We start from the raw sequence: 21,014 nt of genomic DNA on the forward strand, positions 1-21,014 counted from the left end.
ATCCGGCCCGTACTCAGCAGCGAGACAAAGGGCTCAGTGCCGCTCACAGGGGCTGTCCCAGGAGAGCGCTCGCCTTGAGGTACGGCGAGCTCGTCAGCAGGCTCCTCATCAAGCAAAATTCCGGCTAGCTCTCCAAATTTGGCCCCTGGGCCCACGTGCAGCACTTTGCGATCACCAGGCCGTCGTAGCAGTTTCAAGCAGAGGCGACCAGAAATGGAGTTTACCAAAACCAGCTGAAAAGCTTTGCCATGGTGAAAATATGGCCGTGAGCATGACTTTGGAGATAAAATGTTTGTGCAGTCGGTCCCCAGACTTTGCACTCAGGATGTGGAATACCTCTTTTGAGCCACAGTCTCGCAGAATTTGGAGGAATTCATAATACGCCATTATCTGAAAAGAATAGGCTTTTCGTCTTGGTCATTACTTGAATTATTTTGCTGAGTATGAAAACTTTAAAAGTAGCTGTTCATTTTCAAATTGTTAACCAGCTTGATTTCCCACACTTGCCTATTTTTATCACATTCGGATGGTGCCTATTACTGGGAGCTTGGAGGGCGGAGGGTTAATTTGTGTCATTAATGTTCTAAATAAAGACGCCTGCCCGCCACGCAGCGGCTCACCAGGGACACGCACCAGCTCACTGCCCCTGTGCTGGCGGGGACCGGGTTTGAGCAGTGATGCCTGTGGCTGGGACCCGGGGAAAGGGACCCGTCATGGCTGGGGGCTTGTCCACAGCTACGTGGGTCCCGGTAGAGCTGCCTGTGGAGGCCTGGTGGCTCCTGTGCAGAGGCGGTGGTACCATTTTTGGCCCATGAAGGGGTTGCCGGTTATGCCCTCCTCACCCAAGGGGTGACTTTCACCTTCGGGTGAGTGCCTATGCTGGGCGAGTGGGGCCAAACCCACCCTCAGCACCAAGGGTGGCACCTGGGAGCCTTGTGGAGACCTTTGTGGGGGCTGATGGTCGGCCGCTTTAAGCTGGTTTTGGAAATAACTTTAGTGGGGGAGGCTTCCCCGCACAAGGGCCCTCTGTTAGAGCAACAACTGCCTCCCCTGGGGAGAGGCGGGTGGGAACCTCCCCACTTTGCAGCTGCTTCTACTTATTTTGAACAAGAAGAGCAGAAACGTCAGTCCTCCGTGCTGCCCTTGAGGTGTCTGGGATCACCGCACACTCCTTTGTTTAGGCTGACGCTCCTCAGGGATGGGGCAGTAGTTTGGGAAGGTGGAGGGACCCTGTGTCCCACTGGTTGGCAGGAGCAGGGCTGCCCTGGGGGCCCGGCTGTTCCCCCGGAGGGGTCACAGTGAGGTTTTGGCACCCCACAAAGCCTCACAGGTTTTCTAGCATCTGCACTGTTTCTAGCTGAACCCCCTTTTTACTTTCTGCCACGATTAAAAAAGATGTTCTGTTGTGTAAAATTCCTCTTCCTCAGCATCAGTCCAGGGAGACTTACAGTTTGCAATTGCGCTGACAGTACAGAAGGGCATGACAGATAAAGCCTGAACTTAAAAGGGAAAAAAAACCACAAGAGAAGCCTATATAAAATATTTGTTGTGGTCCTCTCCTGATATTTTCAAGATCCTTGGAAAAGATTCCTGTGCTGTGAAGATGTTTTATCTGACCGGGCACCTCCCCACGCCTCTCTTTGATACCTGAACCAAAATATTCGAAGTAGGAGACTGTCATAGCGGATGACAAGAAGAAGGAGCTGAACATTTACAGTTCATAAACCTGACCTCTTCTCTTCTGCCAGGCAATTTCTCAGATATATATGACAGGGAGAGAGAAGGAGGGCGTGTATGGAAAGTATTTCCACAGCTGAGCTCTTCTTAGAGAAAAAACAGATCTATTTATTAATGAGCATTTTTCACCCTAAGGTTTCTAATGGCCAGTTAAAGAAGTTCCTTGAGCCTCCTTTTGTTTCAGACTCTTCCCATTCCCAAGAACGGGAAAAGGTGTTTTTAGGATTATTAAGACTTCCTTTCTTTAAAATCCTCTCTGGGCCTTAGCTGATTGGGAGATAAGATCTTTTCTGATAGTATCTGTCAGAGTTGGTAAAGAAGAGCACCAATGTTTGGTAGATAACATAAAGGCTGTAAACTTTTAATTGGGGATGTCTATCTTGTATATGTCAGGCAGTGCTTATGTTTCTGTTTACGGCTTTTTGGTAGTCCAAGAAAAGAATTTATGTCTTTTCAGATCACTGTGGCTGGGCAGAAGGTATTTAGTGAGCCTCATGAGGCTACAGTATCTCCTGCTCTGGCTAAACCTGATGCACGTTTCTTTGCTGTGTTGAAAACGTGGCCATAAGGAAAACCTAAGGCTGTTGCCTCAGCCTCTTTGCATGGTTCTTTGTAGAGTTCTTCCTCCCTGTAAGTTAAGTCAAATTATTCCACCCTGTTGACTCTTCTCGAGCTAGGCTCCAGCTAGACTTCACCTTAAGGGGAAGCAATCACTTTGCAAACCCACAATCTTGTTGGTCGTACCCCTGCCAGGCTAGACAGCAGCTAGAGAAACCCCACCTTGATTCAAGCTAAAGCACTTCATGGGTGGACTGGGGCTCAACTGGAGACAGCACTTGACTGGTATTTTGAACAGTACAGTCTAGACTTTCAGTGCTTGGTGTTTTTTATAAAGCTGCTTTTCCTGTCAAGTGGCTGCCTGAGAATCTGAGCTTTCCTTTAAAAATAGGTTTTTAGCTCTCTTGACTGGGAAGAAAACTGTGAAACCGTGAGAAGGTTTAACTCTTCCTTCCTCAGCTACGGCAGAGGGTTGCATAGGACTGCCTTAATGGGCAAGGGATGGCTGGAGTGACCTGCCCTGTGGCCATGTATCGGAAACACCTTCAGTACAGACAGAGGGACGAGAGATGGCAACGCATCCTTTACATCACCTTATAGAGTCGTTGACTGTGCAGACTCACCGGCTGCTGCTAAGGACAACCTGACAATGCTTTTTGCACCAAAAAACTATTCTGGGTGCTTAACGTATGCACATACTTAAAGATGTGCAAAGAAGGTACTTTCTGGAGGGGGGACATTCCCCAATTAAATCAAAATGTGCATTTAGAAATATGAAAATGTTCATACCACCTATCATACCAGTGATTGCAGGAATATGGTGATCTCTGATTCTCACCAGATCGCAGAGGGCTGCTCTTGCAGGCTACCACCCCTATGGGCTCCCCAGTGGCAGGTGCTGAAATGCATCTTCCTGTTTTGCTTTTAATTTTTGTGAACCTCTCTACTGTCTGCTAGCCTAGTACTCATTAAAGGGACACTGCAGAGGCATAAAAAGTACCAAGCAAGAAGGTTTTGGACAACTCTTGTCCAAAGCACATTTAGTATGATGTGCCATCATTGTATACCTTTTCCTCTCCCTTCTCATTGCCATGGCCTCAGGCTCTCAACCTCTCTGTCGGTTCCTTTTCCCAAACTCTATGATCCTTTTCCACTGTAGAACTTTTCTATCTAATATTAATGAAGAGCAGAGCAGCTCCATTTCTGTCCATGCCCAACACCTGCAAGTGAATTTGCAGTCCTATCACTATGAGGTAGCTGCTGTTACAGCATAAGGACATAGGGGGACAGCCACCACTATGAAAACTAATTCTCCATATTTGAAGTGAACTGTTTGGATTATGAGAAAGAACACGATAATAGAGAGATACAAAGACTGAGCATTCCCTGGTTCACCCCATGAACACAAAGGCTCTTGTTCACTGCAAGTGGCAAGTACCTTGTGGGCACAACAGGCTGCAGAACTTCTGTCCAGCCAAAAGACAAGGTCTTTGCATGAAATTAGGTAACTAGCTGTTCTGTTTGCATACGGAAATCCCTCATTTGTGTGCAGAAATATTTGCAGAAAAGTTTGTCCTGAAGAGACCTGCTGAAGAATTACAAACCTCACATAGCCATTACAGTGCCACGTTGCAGGAAGCCTGGTACACAGTCCAGACCAAAACAAAAAGGGAATCGGAGAAAACACAGCTCTATTCTGAAGTACATTGATATTTCATATTCTAGCACCCATTTAGCAAACAATCCATGGAAGAGACAGGAACCATGAGACATTTGAGGCAAAGGGTGTAAAATAAGGCTCAGAGGGGGAGACAGAAGAAAAAAGGAAAATGAAGGTCTAGTTTGACTAACTGTGTTCAATCTTCCAGTCAACAAATGCCCTTCAGACATAGGCAGGCTACTTCAAAACTTCCCCGTCTCTCCCCCCCAACGTCAAACTGAAAGACTTTGAGTCCCTGGCTGATATAATAACTTTCTGCACTCCCCAGATATGTACTCATCCACTTTAAAATAACTTGGTGGGTGACAACTTATTTTCTTAACCTCCCCATTTTCAGCTTGACGCTAAATCAGTTTTCTCATTTTCTACACACAGGCTGCTTATCCCCTGTGCTGAATGCAAATAAGTCCATAACTTAGGACTTGTTGAACGAGTATATTTAAGTTATTACAACTCATGGAGAAGTAACATAATACGCAGTGAAAATAAACAGGGCACCACATAAAACTGTGTTATCTTCCATGTCAGCAATATTTAGGAAGGAAATTATTTGGAAAGAAAATGTTAGTTTGTATTAGGTAGCATAATGTGTGACTGAAGAAGAGTCAAATAGCCATTTTAGAAACTTGGAAATACTATACATTTCCAAGAGAAATAGAGCTCTGAATAACAAACCACCGTGTTGATCGGTCTCACTGCAGCAGGAACTTAGGCAGTGCAGGGTGACCACTCTTGTGCGTAGAGTTAGGGGTATGATTGATAACCTGCTGAACTGAGACAGTGATTTCCATCAGTGGAGGAGGCAGAGTGCTTCCTGGCAGGAAGGATAGATTTTGCTGTCCTCCTCGTAGAGTTAAAACTTGGAGAAAAGCTGATGTGAAACCATAACATCTGGGTCACTGGCACTTCGGCTCGGGTGGCACACGACCTTCTCAAGAGCAGCTGCTTCTCCCAGGAGGGGTCTAGGTGGGGCAGGGGGGGGAAAACACCACCCAGCGCAGTCAGAAGCAAAGCCGGAGAAGCCCAGACCTTGTGTCAGCGTTCTCCAGGGAGAGATCACCCTGGGCACTGCCACTGACCAAGGAGGTGCCTCTCTGCCTGCAAACAGCTCCAGGACTTCAGTGGGAAAACACTGAACCCGTAGCCCTCTGCATAGTTCATGTGGCACATACGATGTCTGTTAAAGACAGGGAAGAGAAATACTGATGAACAATGAGAAATACTGATAAATAGTTTGCAAAGGAAAAGTGGAGTAGGTGTAAGAAAACATAAGCCTCATATGCATGGAGCTCATATGTTTAAATGTGGTATTTTGATGGTGTTTATGGATGTGATGCTGCTTGTCCCTTATGATGATTTTTTCTTTGTTTCAGGTAGGAATGAATTGATAGCCAGATACATCAAACTTAGAACAGGGAAGACACGGACCAGGAAGCAGGTAAAATAACCCAGTGGGGAAGTATGCATGTCAGTGAATGACAAAACATGGCATTTTGGCTGCAGTGGCTGTCTGTGCTTCAGCTCTGATGAGATGATGTATTGACTTCACTGTTCAGATTAAATACAAGCTGTTTAGAAAATATTTAAAACTCTGGTTTTTTATGCTGTGCATCATTTCAGTGGTGGTTTGAGGATGTATTTTTTGTTAACGTATGTGTACATGAAGCTGTTATACTCCGTATTTGGAGAAAAAATAATTCCAAAAGTTGAAGCAGAAGCATAAAGTATTATGCCTTATTTCTCTATAAGGACAATTACAGAATATAATGATTATTTTGAGATGATGAATAATGGAACTTCTAAAAGTCCAGCTAATTTGCCTATAAAATAGAGGTTATGATCATTGGATATGAGAGGTAAATAAATAAAAACTATCTAGCACGACTGATTGTAATCATGCTCTCAGCTCACGGGCAGTACTTGCTACAGGATGAAAAAATAATAAAAAATTCCCCTAAGAGCCTTCAGGCTCCTGGTCTGTGGCCATGGTAAGATTTCATTCATCAAAGGGTCAGAATAAACCTCTAACCAGTCTTAAGTCTTTTTCAGATGATTATCACATAATCATTAACTTATCTCATATGACTAAATCCTTTAATTTATAATATCCACGGTGATGAGCAGCCTCACAGAAGGCACACGCTCTGTATAGTTTATGCAGTGGTTACTAAACCCTTGCACTGTTTCAAAATGCTTTGCAAATCGCAGAGTGCCCTCGCTTTCTCTAACGTCAAGTGCGTGATTCCCCTTCTCCCCATCCGCGTGCGTGACAAAGGGGAAGGCAGAGACTCATACACTTGCATGCTACGCGTGTTTTGTAGTGCTGGGAAAGGTGACACTGAGTCGGCACACACAAAGATGGCCTGCTGCCAGCGCTCAGATTTAAAGCACTTTGAACTGGGTGATATTTTGCGCTGGGTTGTGTCCTTTGTCAGTTAAGAAGAAAACATATGTACGAGGGATGAAAAAAGACATGAGAAAGGAGAGACACTGCAGCACATGGAGAAGGAACAAACAAAAGATTGGCAAAGAAATCTGAAACAAAAGACAAAGTCCCAAGTTCTGCCCTGCTATGCCCATGCAAGCTCCAAGAATCAGGGGTAACACTGGGATCTTAAAATTGCATCAGGAGTCAAAATGCAGACCTTGGGGCTAGATCCTTGGCCAGCATGTGCTGGTAGAGCTGTGGTGAAACCAAGAGGGCTGTGATGAAACCAAGAGGGCTGTGATGGCTTACATATGGCAGTGTTCTGCCTCCATACTTGTACACCCCTCTATAGCAATTCATAAATCACTTTAGACCTTGTGTTTAGAAAAGTTTGATTGTCGTTACTTTTGAGTTTCAGCTGAAGCAATTAGACGTTACGATTGCGCTTCTTGTATAACCTTTAACACCACTAATATCCCACTGAAAGCAAAACAAATGAACACATGTGAAAACTTGGTCTACGTGTTTGACTACAAAATTGCTTAGTAAGCAATAGTATAACTCTCAATTACTGCAAACTGGTTCCTGAGCTGCATTCTGAGGAAGTCTCTGAAGGTGGCCTTCAGGGGCTGTGCTCATTTATGCATTACTGTTTGCCTCCCTACTAAAAATACAGGCTTTTTGGTACTATTGTCATGGAACAGTCTTGTAGAGGGAGGAAATCAAGCTTTGTTAATTGTAATTAACTTAGGAAAAATGTACAACACCTGATATGGTATGCCCTGAGTCAAACAAGAATAAGACATTTCTCTTTAGCAGTTTTTACCATTGCTGCAGGTTTGCAACCTTCACACAGAGACCTATAGGATGCTGAGCACTACCGAGCGATGCTGGGCAGCATCATTAAACCCTCATCATCAATAGCATGGATTTAAGTATGTGCCTGAGTAAACAGCAATGTGAATCTGGGCCCAGACCCTTCACTGCACAGGCAACAACTTCTGACCAATAACTGGTCTAGTGCAGGACTGGATTTACAAAAATTTCTAACCAAAATGTAATCACGATGGGCCAAACCTGGACATGACTCAAGCTGATGTCAAGTTACTGGTCCCCACTTACATGAATGTTTTGTGGGCAGACTTGAAGCTGAGATTACTGAGGAAGCCAGCACAGGTTCAGGGACCTGTGTTGTGCCAGTATTTTATTGTTTGTGCCAGAATTTAAAGCATTTCAGTGGGGTCAAAATGCAGCCTGAGGCTCCTCATTGGAGCTGCAGAACACAATAAATAATGGATAAAACTTCTCGGTGCCAAGTTATGTCTCGAGCCTAGTGGCAAATGGTCAGAGTGAGCATCTGCCTCCCCAGCAGATGGGGTAGAAATCTTGTCGGCTCCCTGGGCAAGAGCACAGGGCCTGGCCACAGATGGGATCGGTACCAAAGCACGTGGGCTGCATCCAACTGCGAACTGTGTCTTCTATCTTGTAGCTGAATGTCAACCTGGTGGGTTACACTTCTTTTTTTCTTTTTTTTTTTTTCCTTAATCAAGTCACTGCAGTGATGACCTGTATTGTTAAGCCTCAGTGCTAAGAGCTTGGTATCTGGCTGGGAATGTGGTAACTTTAACAGCGGAGCTTACTGAAGATGCAAATAACTTCCTCCCCTCAGAAAAGTTATTTTTTTTTTTAAAGAAAAAAATAGACATTTTAAATTTGATTTGCTTTTTGTTTTTCTTTTGTTTGTTGTTTTTTTTTTTTCCCTATAAACCTGAACAATGTAGGTGTCTAGTCACATACAGGTCTTAGCAAGAAAGAAAGTTCGAGAAATTCAAGCCGCCATTAAGGTACGTTTGGCTTGCCCAGTTGTAGGGGGCTTTTCATCTCCATGGTTACAGGCTTTTCCTTTGTTTCCTCCCTTCCCCTACCCTGCAGGTGTCTAGTCACATTCAGGTTCTTGCCAGAAGGAAATCTCGTGATTTTCATTCCAAGCTGAAGGTATGCGCTTTTCTGCTTTTGGGCTTGTGGTTGCTATGCCTGTCCCTTCCTCCTCCCCGCGGTGATGGGCGAGCGCCTGGTGCTGCCGTGCCTGTAACCTCGTTTTCCTGCATGTGGTAGCTGTCTGCGTCTCTTTGTGTTTAATCTCCAGTTTCTGCACTAGCATCCACATTAAAAACATCGTTTTAACACTGTCCAAATGCAAAGTGAACTACTCTTTGTAACAGCTCAGCACCTAAACCTGATTTTTAACCCGTTAGTCTATTTTATTATTATTTTTTTTTCACGTTTGAGTGCTAGGAGTGTATTTAAATGCACTGGGTTTTTGTGCAGTTGTGTAGATGCTTTTTCTTTTTTGCTTTTTCCAGAGGGGTAATTGGGGTAATTGTTTTCCATTCCCAAATGTTTTTTGTCTGTGCTTTTGAAATGCTATCAAGAATACTTAAAACAGATCATTTATTCCAAGTGCAGAGAGCACAGCTTATCAAGATTGCTTTAACTATAAGGTGTTTCTAGAGTACAGTCTAGTATCACCTCAAGTTACGTACTATTTACAAGATTCCCTGAAATTTTATTTTTTAAAGTAAAATATTGACATTTAATCTTTGGAGAGCATCAGTCAGAGTCCTGTTCAGGGAATATTAAGTATGTTTGCTTAATCTGATGTGATGAATTGTACATGTCCCTGTTTTCCCTGCTTTCCATAAAATATATTCTAAGGCTAAAAAGAAACTCTTGGAAATGCTTAATAGGGGTTTCTTGGACTGCTTGTTTTTTCAAGTTTTCCAGCAGAGATCTTGGGACCCTTTTTGGTTTTGTTTTCACATTACTTAAAAGTGGAAGAGGGGGTTTTGCAGTTTTTGCTGTTGATTTTTTTCTTTTTAATAAAATACGAAGGAACTTGTAAATCTTTTACTTCCCTCCTTTTTAATTTTTGTCGATTTTTTTTTTCTCCAGATGAGAACAAATCACGTTTTTGTTCTAGCTGAAAAGCAAATTGTTTCAGAAAGTAATTTCACAATACTAAGCGGTGAGCACTGCGGATGCTTACCACGATTCTGGAACTGCAGCGTATAAATAACAGCCTGGCTTTGTAACAGGCCTCCTTGACAGAAGCACTGGGTTTTTCGTCCGCAGTGGGCAGCATGCTGGCAAGCTTGTATGGCTGTTGGTGGCTGGCTTTTTAGCTGCACTGGCTGAGCAGTTGGGGTTCATAAAGAACAACTAAGACAACTTAAACATACTGCTTTTTAACCGAGGGTGCAATAATACAGAGATATGTAGCATTTTAAGCTTAAATTGTCGATCCTTGATGCCTAAAATTAAGTATGTAAATAGGTGGCCTTACTTTCAGAGGTGCTCAGCACCAGCAGCTCTCGGAGTTTTATAGGACTGGTGAACACTCAGGGCTACAAAAACCTGGAAGCCCACTTAGATACCAAAATACAGGCCTAGGAGCCTAACAAAAATATTGGATTTGCTGTTCTAAAATATTTCCCTTTCCAAATGCCCAAATTAGCTTAAAATATGAAGATGCTTACAAAGCAAAAAATATTTTTAAGTACTGCACCTGCTGTCTGATTTTTATTGAAGCTTTCCAAAGAAAAAAGAAGCTAGCTAAACCCTAATAATATTTGAGACCTCTAGCCTAGATGCCATTTGCAGTAAATAGAGATCCAGAGGGATTTTTCATTTTAAGGAGTTGTCGGAAGGAGGAAAGGTCTGTTAGGGCAACAAAATATTTTGTAAGGGCTTCAGGCCTTGCTGCCCCTTCCCACCCGTCAGTGGGCTGCAGCTCCCCCAGAGCTGAGGAGAAGGTGGGGGAGCTGCCATTTCGGTGCAAGGAACGATTGCTTCAGGAAGAGTCTCCCACCTCCACGCGCCCGACACTCCGCAGGGACATTTGCTTCGACTCTCTACAACTCCGTGGTGAGGACAGAGTGCACACTGGTGACAAAGGTTTGCCGGCCCCTGGCCTTGCTGCCCTCCGGGCACCATTACAGCAAAAGCTGCCCCAGCCCTTCCCCAGCGGGTCTTGCTGGCCAGTGGGTCCCAGGCTGCTCCTCCTGCCCCTGCTCCCGGGTGCTCAGCCTGCCCCAGGATGAGCTCCCCCAGGAGCCCCGACACAGCCCCGGTGACTGGGCCCCAGCCTGAGGGGTGCCCAGGACGGGCGGAGGAGCCAGGCTCTCCCCATCTCCCTCCCCTTTTTCTTGCCATTCTTGGCGTCAGCGAGCGAGGTGCCACGGCACGACACCTGCCCCCTTGCACAGGCCCCTTCCGGAGAACTTGCAGCCTCCCACAGACCTTTTTCTCCCCACACGGAAGAGATGAAACTTTGATGCAAGAAGGTGCCGAAAGGGAGCGGCCTTTATGAGAAAGAGGGTCCTCGCTTTTCCTGCCGGGGAGCTGCAATTGCTCCCTGGAAGTGGGAGAAGCCACTGGTTTGGGACCCAAGATGGAACCTCGCTCCTCCAGACATTTTGTTAGTGCTACTGCTCGTTTTTCTTATTCCTGTGCTGAACCATCTGTATGGTCTAGTGTCCTTTGAAAACTGCCTGAAAAGGACATCACTGATGTGAAAGAAGACGAGGTGAATGCATTTTGGCATCTACGCGTGCCGGTTGTTTCAACAGGGGCTATTTTGGCAGCAGCCTGCACTGCCCCATCAGCCTCCTCGGGCCGTTGTTCTCCTGGAGCGGGTGCTGCCCGCGTTTCCTGGTGAAGGGGTGACCACAAAGAAGATGACAGCCAAGGGAGGCACTGCTTCCACCCCGGGCCAATCTCACCCTTTTAACAATGAGCTGGCGCTTTCAATTGCCCTGTAAAACCCGTGATTGGTGGCATCCAGGGGAGCAGTTACTACTTAAAAAACCCACATGCATCTGATGTCAAGTTTCCTACCTACAGCATGAGGGGAAAGCACTCTGTGGATTAATGCAGAGATCCCTCATGCCAGTCCACAGCTACGAGTTCAGTCAGCTCTGACCCAAGGCCGTCTCCATCTCCCATGTTTCTTTCTCTTTGCCACCAGACATCCTCTCTGCCTACCTCCCACGTGTACACAGGGCAGGGTATTGCAGAGAAGCTGGTCTTTCCCTGTGTGCCAGCGCTGCTTTAGCTGAAATAATCACAGGCAGGCTCTTGAAGATTGCAGGGGCATGGCGCGGAGGCTGTTGTCCCCCAGCTGACATTCATTGCTAGCGGTTTTCTTTGTAACGCCTTTTCTTATCAATCTTTTGGGATGTGGCCGATCGGTCCTGCTGACCTCAGTTCCTGGTCTCTTACTTTGACGAAGGGTATAACAAATAACTCTTGTTCCCTAAGTACCTGCTGAGTTTGTTTTATACCAAGAGATCTTTCTGTCTCACCTTGGTCTGAATCCTGCTCATGGTGAGGAGAGGACTTGGGTGAATCTTCTTGTGTTTGTCTTCTGCAAAAATCCAAATGGATGGAAGGATTTCAGAGCTATCTGCACCCATGGCATTGGATAGAGTATTACTGAAGCTTACCTAATAGACTGAAATCTCACCTGTGTGCCATAAAGTCTGCCTGGTCCAGCGAAGTCCCTTTTCTTTGATGATGAGTGCCTACAGTCGCTCTGGACGGATGGGTCCTTAGTCAGCAAGAAGGAGAAGTTTTGCCCATAAATGCTATTGCTGCATTTCAAGACCACCAGTAGACAATGTCTCATCAGCCCTTCCAGGGATGTTGTACATTTTAATTCTTGTTACAGCAGGAAAACTCTCCTATTTTAGAGATTTTAATCTTAATTTTCTGAGGTTATGAAAATCTTCCTGAAGTTAGAGAAATTTCATCTCATGAAAATGGAAAGAGAGGCTGAGCTGAAGCTGTTCTTGGAGACAGATCTGAAAGGCACCTGCTCTTCACGACGTTTCCTCTCAGGCAGAGACTGGAGGAGACAAAGCAGAATTTTTACACTCTAATGTTGTATTTCTGTGTCAAATACACCAGTCCATAGTGTTAGGTTGCAGCATTTCCCACCTTTGCACTGACAGGGAGCCAAAGTCACTTCTGTCCATTCAGGAGAAAAGATGGATTGGAGGTTTTGCATAAATAGAGAGTAAAGGTCTTCACAGCAGGATATACATCTATCTTAGACTTTAATTTCAGATATTTTTTCATAGTGCAAGATTAATTAGACAGAGACAAAAAGAAACATTAAAATGCCTACAGTTCACATGTATTACATGTTTTAAAATCCATTATTCTACATTCCGCATTGAGGGATAAAAAGAAAATATTGTTGTCAATTATAAAATGCTAAAGATAGCTCTATACTTTTTAAATGAACAATGATAAAAGCCTTGAAAAATTTCCTTTGATGTGAATGGAGTCTTCAGCATTTTGAAATACAATAAGATGGATTAATTGCTACTCATTAGGCAGCAAGTTGGGACAGCTTTGAATGCGCATTCTCTTCTTGGCATTAGCTATTGCCTGGCTGAAATAGCCAGCTTTTGTATTTACTCCTGTCTTCTCTAATAATAAGCAAATTGGAGATCAGGGCTAGAAACACTGAAGTGCTCTCTATCTTTTGTCCAGAACAATTGTATATTTTCATGATTTGTTTATCTTTTTTGAGCTACAGCTAATTATTGCAAAGGTTATTTGAATCAATACAAGATCTGAACAGAAATAACATCTGCAAAATTGCTTATTAGGAATCTATTTTATGTTAGTGTTACTGTCATATCCATTTTGTCAGCGAATTGTTGTTTCTTCTCTTATGTCATTTTTTTTTTTCCCTTACAAGAAAAGTTTTGTATTTTAAATATTGGTACAGGTATAGGGCTTCTTGAATTAATACTGTGTTCTGTTATGCTTACTTTTCCTCATACTGTCTTAGATTTTTTTCTCCCAAAGTCATAGATAACATGGTATTCAAAGGCCCATTTATCATTCTAGGATAACGGTTTTTATTTTTTGCTGTAGAACTTGTTTGAACTGATTGATTGAATTATTCTTCTGTTTATGTTGGATTAAAAGAAAGTCAAGCACAAATCCTTTTGTGCTTGCCATGTAGAACTCCTGTTTCATGTGGGGCTTTTATAGATATTAAGTTTTATAATTGGATGATACTGGGGAATTATTATTATCTAATTTAACTATGTATTTTGCATTCCAAAACTAATGGGTGAAAAGTAAACCTCAAGGGCCTGATTCATTAAAAGTTATATAGTCTCCTTGCATTAGATTCTTAGTGCTTACACCTTCCAAAAACAAAGTGTTTGCAACTGCAGCCAGAAGCAGTCAGCTAAACCATGAGGTAGATCCTGATCTCCATTACAGTGATGATATTTTAGGGGTTTAGTGGAACTAGACCAAATTTCCCCTGATTGTACTCTAAATCCACCTCGGTAACATTCATTACTAATTACGTACCACAGCACAGAAGACTTTTATAAAGGGAGGGGAAGGCAGCAGTCGTAAGAGTGCAGTCTGTTACTTACTACAGTGTCATTCCTGGGCAGCAGCAATCCCATCAGAGCTCATAAATTAAGTAGGGTCAAGCCAGGTCAGGGCCAGATGGGACCTATCCAACAAATACCTTAAGCTCCAGAAGGATTTAATGATTCAGTAGGAGATACTGTCCCCCCAAGCCTCTGCCGAACCTCAGCACAGGACTGCAGCACGCTGGGACAAACTTTTACTTTACGTACATCAACGTAAACCTCATTGACCCAAAAGGATTTCTTCTAGTTTTACACGGCAGCACAAGTGAGCGCAAAACCAAACCCTTTCTCTCTTGGACAAGATAGGAAATCAAAGTCTTAACTATTTGCAGTCATTAAAAATCCCACAACGTTCCTGTTTAGAGTAGGGCTGTTAACCCATTTGTCCTGGCCAAATTCCAACCTGGGTAATTACTGTAATCTGCCTGTTTAAATTACCCCTGCCGTTTTAATTGGATATATTACTTCTCTTGCTGCCTAAACTGTGATGTAATACCATTGTGTGTTATTAATCAGTTACCAGGTTTCATCCCAGAAGTGGCTGCGTTGCAGTGATAGGTAGAAAGACTCATTCCCTCCTGGTTACGAGCGCTCTCCATTACGGTGGAAAAACACCCCAACAGATACTTGGTTTTTTAAGTTGCAGGCAAGCTAATATTTCAATTTACATAAATAGCTTTAAAATGTGCTTTTCCAATTTGTTTTTGGAGACTATAGAGTCTGCCTGATTATAGAAGCATAGGCCACCACCTTCAGCTCTCCAAAACGTTCCTGGAGCTGAAGGTGCTCTTTTGCCAGTGGAAGTCAGGACCTCTTATGTATTTGTATTTGTATTTGATTTTGAAATTGATTTCTTTCATGTTTGAATGTGAAGTTAGTTACTTTGAGAGAAACTGATCTTCCAGTTATGCAGAGGTTCCTACGCCTACAACAGGTGAAACTTCCCGTTGATGTGTGTTGGCCTGAGTCTGTTGATGTCCAGTGGAGCTGGCAGATTTGTTGCCATTGGGAAATTTTGTAGGAGTCGTTGAAACTCCTCAAGACTAGCCCTATTGCAAGTGCTGTATTTCTGAGCTGTTGTCCAAAACATTTTTGCTTTCTCTCTATCCTCCTGAAAATGTAATTGGTCAAAGAGGATAAGATGAATGGCCACCACAAAATGCAGAACATTCGAGGGTAAAAAGCAGCAATTGGCAAGAAGGAAGGCACATCCCTTCTCATGTCACGAAACAAAAGATGCTTTCTGCCTCCAAAAATCCCTGTCACTGTTCCTAAAATTCAGGATCATCAGACTCACTGCTAATGGTGGCTAAGAGCACTACAGGACAATCGAGATATCCCCTCCTTCTGTGAACAGAAGGTCTTGAAGGAAGTGTAAATCTTCGAAAATTTTTTTTTAGTTCATCTGTTGTGGTGGGATTTACCTGCCGTAACTGTTGCCATGTAGAAGTTGGGTGTCCAGGTTCCTATTCTAGTCCTTGGACAGCAATAACATTACAGAAAATGGTGAGCTCCAGCTGGTTTTGATGCCTGGTAAGGGAGAAATACATTGTCTCCTGTAGGTGCTTACTGCACTAACAGTAGCAGGGGGTTAGCCAGCTGCCTTAGACTGGAGACTTTAGATGGCTAAAGTGAGGCAAGATGAACTATGTCATAGATATATAATTTACCCCGGGCTCATGCAACTCCCAGGTATGGACTTTCATATCCCTAACAAAGCTTTTACTTTTAAATTCTCCCTTGGTTTAGATCCACCTAACAGTAAGGCCATTATAGCAGCAGAACAGTATGAGTTTGGGAACTTGGCAGGAGCACAGGCACTGGCTGCACCTTCATGCGGTGGCACTGGCATGGCTGGTTGCAGCCAGGAGGCAGTGCAGGAGAGGAGGCTGTAGTGCCGCAGCAGCAGTTCTGGAGAATAACGAGGTAGTCACAAAAGCAGCACTCGCGTAGTTTTGGAGGTTACTAGGACCCAGAGGCACACACGTCTCTTGAATCATGCATTTCACACACAGGATATCAATCCCCTGTATGTTTGTTTTTGTTATGATTCAGCAGACTGCATGTGAGACTTGCATGGTTTGGCATTTCCAAGCCAGCTCAGCTAACAAAAAATGAGGGAAAAGAAACAGAAAAGTGTGGTGGTGCTAGCATCTCCATATTGCTTAAAGACATCTCATCGTCATGTTTTCGTGATGGAGGGTCCTTCTTACTGTACAGGATGGTAGAGGGGTCGGCTTTCTGGAGACCTGTGTGAATCTCAGAATACTGCCACCTCTTAACACCCACCAAAGCATTTTTTAGCCCAGTGGTCTGCAGACATCCAAAGGCAGCCAGCAAAACATGCCACGCACAAACCTCCAGTGCACACCCTCCTACAGGGCAGGCGGAGGTGAGTGCCAGTAGCCGGGAGAGCCAGAGCTGACTTCCAGCTCTTACCCTGTGAATTGGTTGTGGTTATATGGGAAAGCTACAAATTGGAGAAACACCCGAGTTTTGTTCACACACCGATGGATACCACGTCCCCCGCCTCCCGCCCACCGCGCAGCAATGGGACAGAACCTGCTCTGTAGGTGCACCGCAAGGCAGTCCCGAGGCTTAGACAGGTCAGAGAGCAGCATCCAGTGCGGCTGTGCGGGAGGCAGGGCAGGTGAGTGCGCAGGTGCTAATGCTGCTGCAGGCAGCACCGCAGCAGACTGCACTTTGGGCTCGCATCCTGCAAGGTGCAGAAGGGGGGACGCTGCCGGAGCAGCTACTCCCCTGCTCCACCTGCCGCTCTCCTGCGCTGCATCCCACAGAGGCACCCGCAGGGGCTCCTTGCGCAGCTCAGGGAAACACGCTCAGCAACAATCCCCTTCATTCAGTATCTGCAGCTTTCACACAGGGAGGTGGGGGTTATTCCCCCCAGTGTTTTGTTGTTAGGTTTTTATCCTTTTTTTTTTTCCTTTTAATGAATCAGTCCCTAGGTGAAAATAATGCATTTGTTTAAAGCTGATATTTAATGTTGAGCAAACTGCTCTTCCTTTGTCTCTTACTATTTTGTTCGTATTTTGCTAAGAATCTGCTGTTCTACACAAGCATTTTAATAAACTGTTTGTTGTTGTATCCAGGTAACAAGCATGGTAAGTATTTTAACTAAACCAAGTATTATGTACCTTAGCTGTGCTTGGCAGAATTTTTGGCTAGCTTTTCCTGTACTTTCAGCCTGTGCTGTTTCTAAAGGAGCTATTCAAAGGAAGAAACTGCTCACCTATAGTACTACTACATACAAGCTTTAGAGGGAGCATATGTGCAAAGTCATATATCATGTATAAGAGCATGCATCTCTTGCCAGCATGCTTGCTACTTTGCTTGTAAAATAAAACCAGAAAAAAGCCCCCCAAATCCTTGCCTAATACTGCTTGTGTTCCTTCATTCTAAGTCACGTACCTAAATATCAGCACTTATTAATACAGTACTTCTGGATGAGGAACCCCACTTTACCAGATAGTAACGGTCTGTTGTTTACCTATTTTACCTGACCTAAGGTATCCACTTAATTAACTCTGTTGCATTAAGAGGCTTTCCATTTCTATTCTCTGATCATACGTGATTGGCAGTGACTAGGACTCCAAGCGCTGCTCTAATACAAGTAATCGATAACAACCCATCCTTTCCTAAACTTGTTCCTGTATGCTTGAAAACAGCAGAAATTTTATAGCTGATTGTTTTCTTTGGGAACACTGTAAATCTGTAAAATACCACAATTGGAAGTTTAAAATGTTATTTACATTTTTGTGATCTAACTTTTAAAATACTTGTCGTAAAAGAGAATCCAAAATTTTCTAAACCTGTAAGCATGAAGAAAAATCTGTCATTGTTTGCAAGTCAGTCGCAGTTCTGTGTTCTCATTTTACAGTGCAATACGAAAGGCAAACTTCTCTTAGATCTAAATGATAGAGCTCAAATCTCAGTGCTCACTGTCCTGCAAGCAGAGCCTTAGCAGCAGACCGTGTTTAGTCCAGCCTGACTTAAAATCAGCAGAATTTGCCCAGATAAACAAGTGGGCAGTAGTTTGCTCTCCCAGAGCTTCCTGTGTCTTGGCAGAGCAGACTGTGAGAATTCAGGTCTACCATGCATGTCTGAGAGGAGGTTTTGCCTTGAGGTAGTTTGAGTGTTAGCCTCTGTGCTGTATTTTTTTTTTCCTGCATGGTTTGCTATTTTTGCATTTTCTGTGTGGCTTTTTAAGTTTTTAGTTATGTGCTTGTAGCTGCAGTTATTTAACATCATTTGTTGTGCCAAATGTTTTAAGACTCCATGTAATTGTCATATTAAAGGATCAGACAGCAAAGGACAAAGCACTCCAGCACATGGCAGCAATGTCATCAGCTCAGATAGTCTCAGCTACTGCTATTCACAACAAGCTGGGCCTGCCAGGAATTCCCCGTCCTACATTTCCTGGGGCACCTGGGGTAAGTTGTTAGCCGAGTCGCAAAAAAATCCCTGTATTCTTTAACAATGTTCAGTAGAAAACTAAGGCTGAATGAATGGATTAATGCTTTCACTCGTGTTTGCAAAAGGAATCATGCTTGTTCAGAAATATCCAAAACCTTTCAACAAAGAAAACAATTGTGGGTCTGTTTGTTTGTTTTCCTTCTTTCAGTTTTGGCCGGGCATGATTCAAACGGGGCAGCCTGGATCCTCACAAGAGTAAGTCTGAAAATTAAAATAGGCTTCTATATGCAGTGTGGGGCTGGCTTGTGCACTTTGCTGCCAGAGGGTATCAATGAGGCAAGAACTTGAAATTTTTTCTAAAAAGGAGGAAAAGATAGTTGTAGAGAAAGGAAGAGCCTTTACAGTGATATGAACTCACATTCGAAAAGTTTCAACAGATCCCAGACCTCAAAGCTGAGGCAGAATACCTAATAGGCACACTCCTTATTCTCCCATTGTGTGGTGAGATGCAATGATAATGCCAGGGAAGCAGCTGGTAAGGTTTTGCCTGTGAATAAGTTTCCAGCACGAATACTCCCATCCTCTTTTAACTATATGAGCAATACTGGAGGCAAGGGGGATGTATTTTCCTGCAGAGCAGGAGATGACTGCATGAGGCCCATTAGCGGTCAGTAGGGTTACTGCCCTTCGGCACCATGGTAGCAGCAGCACCATACAGAGAAGGAAGCCTTTGCCCCTCTGTCAGGTGTTACATTTTCAGCCCTGCGGTGGTCTCTGGAGCAATGTTTCCCAGCCTTATTCTTCAGCTTCTTCCCACCTTATTCCCTTGAAGTCCATGGGAGTCTTTGTGCTCCTGTAGTTCAGTGTCCTCGGGATTTACTGGGAGTCAAAGCAATCACCATCCATGTCTGCTGCGACACTTGCAACAGGCAGGTCAGGTTTCCTGCTCTGTGACTGAGCGTGGATGAGCTCCTCGCTTTAAGATGTTAGGTGTAATTCTCAACCCTCTCTCTCTCTGTTACCTCTTTACTGTCTGTCTGTTAAATATTCTATGCAAGGAAGAGATATGTTTGTGGGTAAAGGTCATTAGCTATGTATTTTCTTATACTATGTGACTGGAATTTACTGTGGATGGCATGCTGTATGATTTTTGTGTAATTCTTTATTCCAGCGTAAAGCCATTCGTTCAGCAGGCCTATCCTATACAGCCATCGGTCACAGCTCCCATTTCAGGTAATTCTTCCATTTATACTCTCCTTTAAAAACACTTGAATTGTGTACTGAATGTGATGTATTAATTCCTGAGATGGACAGAGCCACTACTCCATATCTAACACTCCCTGTAGCCAAACCAAACACCAGTCCCAATGTCCTACTAACTGATTATATATGAGGGAAAATCATTGGGTTTGGGGTTTTGGGGGGATTGTTTCACATTTTAGGTAGGAAGCACTCATACATATGCAAGCAGTTGTGATATGTGATCTCCAGTCAGCATTCGATATTGTAGGAAAATGCTTTGTAAAAAATGAGTAACGGGATGCATGTTTCTTTTTTAACAGCTAAATCTTCCTTCCATCTGTAATGAGAATAAGGCTTAATTTATTTTAAACTGAGGCTAAAAACTCTTCCAAAACCATATATGTTTAGCCTTAAGTATAGAACATCTCTGTGTATCTGGTTGTTGATAACTCTTCCCCCCCCTGAAGATCCTGCTCTGGCTGGTACCACTTTGATAAGTACCTAATGTTTATTCTGACTTCTATTGCTCAAACTGATCAAGCCCTTCCCATGGCTACTTCCCTACTCCTTTCCCCAAGTTGGTTTCATGGCTAATTTCAGGAAAGATCATTATTTCTTTGCAGATGGTAACTAATTTTACGTCTCCCTTGCCGAAAGACACCATGCTTCTGACTCTGTTTGAACTGCAGTTTTCTGACTCTTACCCAGTTTTTTATGATTTTTCTAACTTGCTGCTATTTAATGCTTAAAACTAAGGTTATCTTTCTGCATCTCTGATTATTTCCTTTTTCCTGATATTCCTAATTTATAACGTTGTTTTCTAAGGCAGGCATTTTGAATCGTCTTCTTTTATTCTTCCATGTTTTCTCTCAGAGTGGGATTGTTGGTATTTCTAAATCAGTCAAAACTCATGCATGAGTTTTTACTTCTGTTGTGGTTTAACCCCAGCAGCAACTAAACACCATGCAGCTGCTCACTCACTCCCCCCCCACCCAGTGGGATGGGGGAGAGAATTGGAAAAAAGAAGTAAAACTCGGGGTTGAGATAAGAACACTTTAATAGAACAGAAAAGAAGAAACTAATAATGATAATGGTAACACTAATAAAATGACAATAGTAATAATAAAAGGATTGGAATATGCAAGTGATGCACAAGGCAATTGCTTACTACCCGCCGACCGATGCCCAGTTAATCCCCGAGCGGTGATGCCCCCAGCCCCACTCCCCCCAGTTTATATACTGGGCATGACATCACATGGTATGGAATACCCCTTTGGCCAGTTTGTGTCAGCTGCCCTGGCTGTGTCCCCTCCCAACTTCTTGTGCCCCTCCAGCCTTCTCGCTGGCTGGGCATGAGAAGCTGAAAAATCCTTGACTTTAGACTAAATATTACTTAGCAACAACTGAAAACATCAGTGTTATCAAC

The 21,014-nt window shown here is 43.7% G+C and overlaps 1 protein-coding gene across 1 annotated transcript in view; it reads left to right on the forward strand.

Moving 5' to 3' along the window:
• The window catches only part of TEAD1 (TEA domain transcription factor 1), a 168,754-nt gene that overhangs the window by 113,216 nt on the left and 34,524 nt on the right, over window positions 1-21,014 (forward strand). The window contains 7 exon segments of the mRNA XM_052811074.1: window positions 5,389-5,453; window positions 8,225-8,287; window positions 8,376-8,438; window positions 17,023-17,034; window positions 18,229-18,363; window positions 18,555-18,601; window positions 19,518-19,579. Of these exon segments, the coding sequence (XP_052667034.1) occupies window positions 5,389-5,453; window positions 8,225-8,287; window positions 8,376-8,438; window positions 17,023-17,034; window positions 18,229-18,363; window positions 18,555-18,601; window positions 19,518-19,579 (447 nt within the window).

Source organism: Harpia harpyja, chromosome 16, assembly GCF_026419915.1.
Source record: "Harpia harpyja isolate bHarHar1 chromosome 16, bHarHar1 primary haplotype, whole genome shotgun sequence".
NCBI lineage: Eukaryota > Metazoa > Chordata > Aves > Accipitriformes > Accipitridae > Harpia > Harpia harpyja.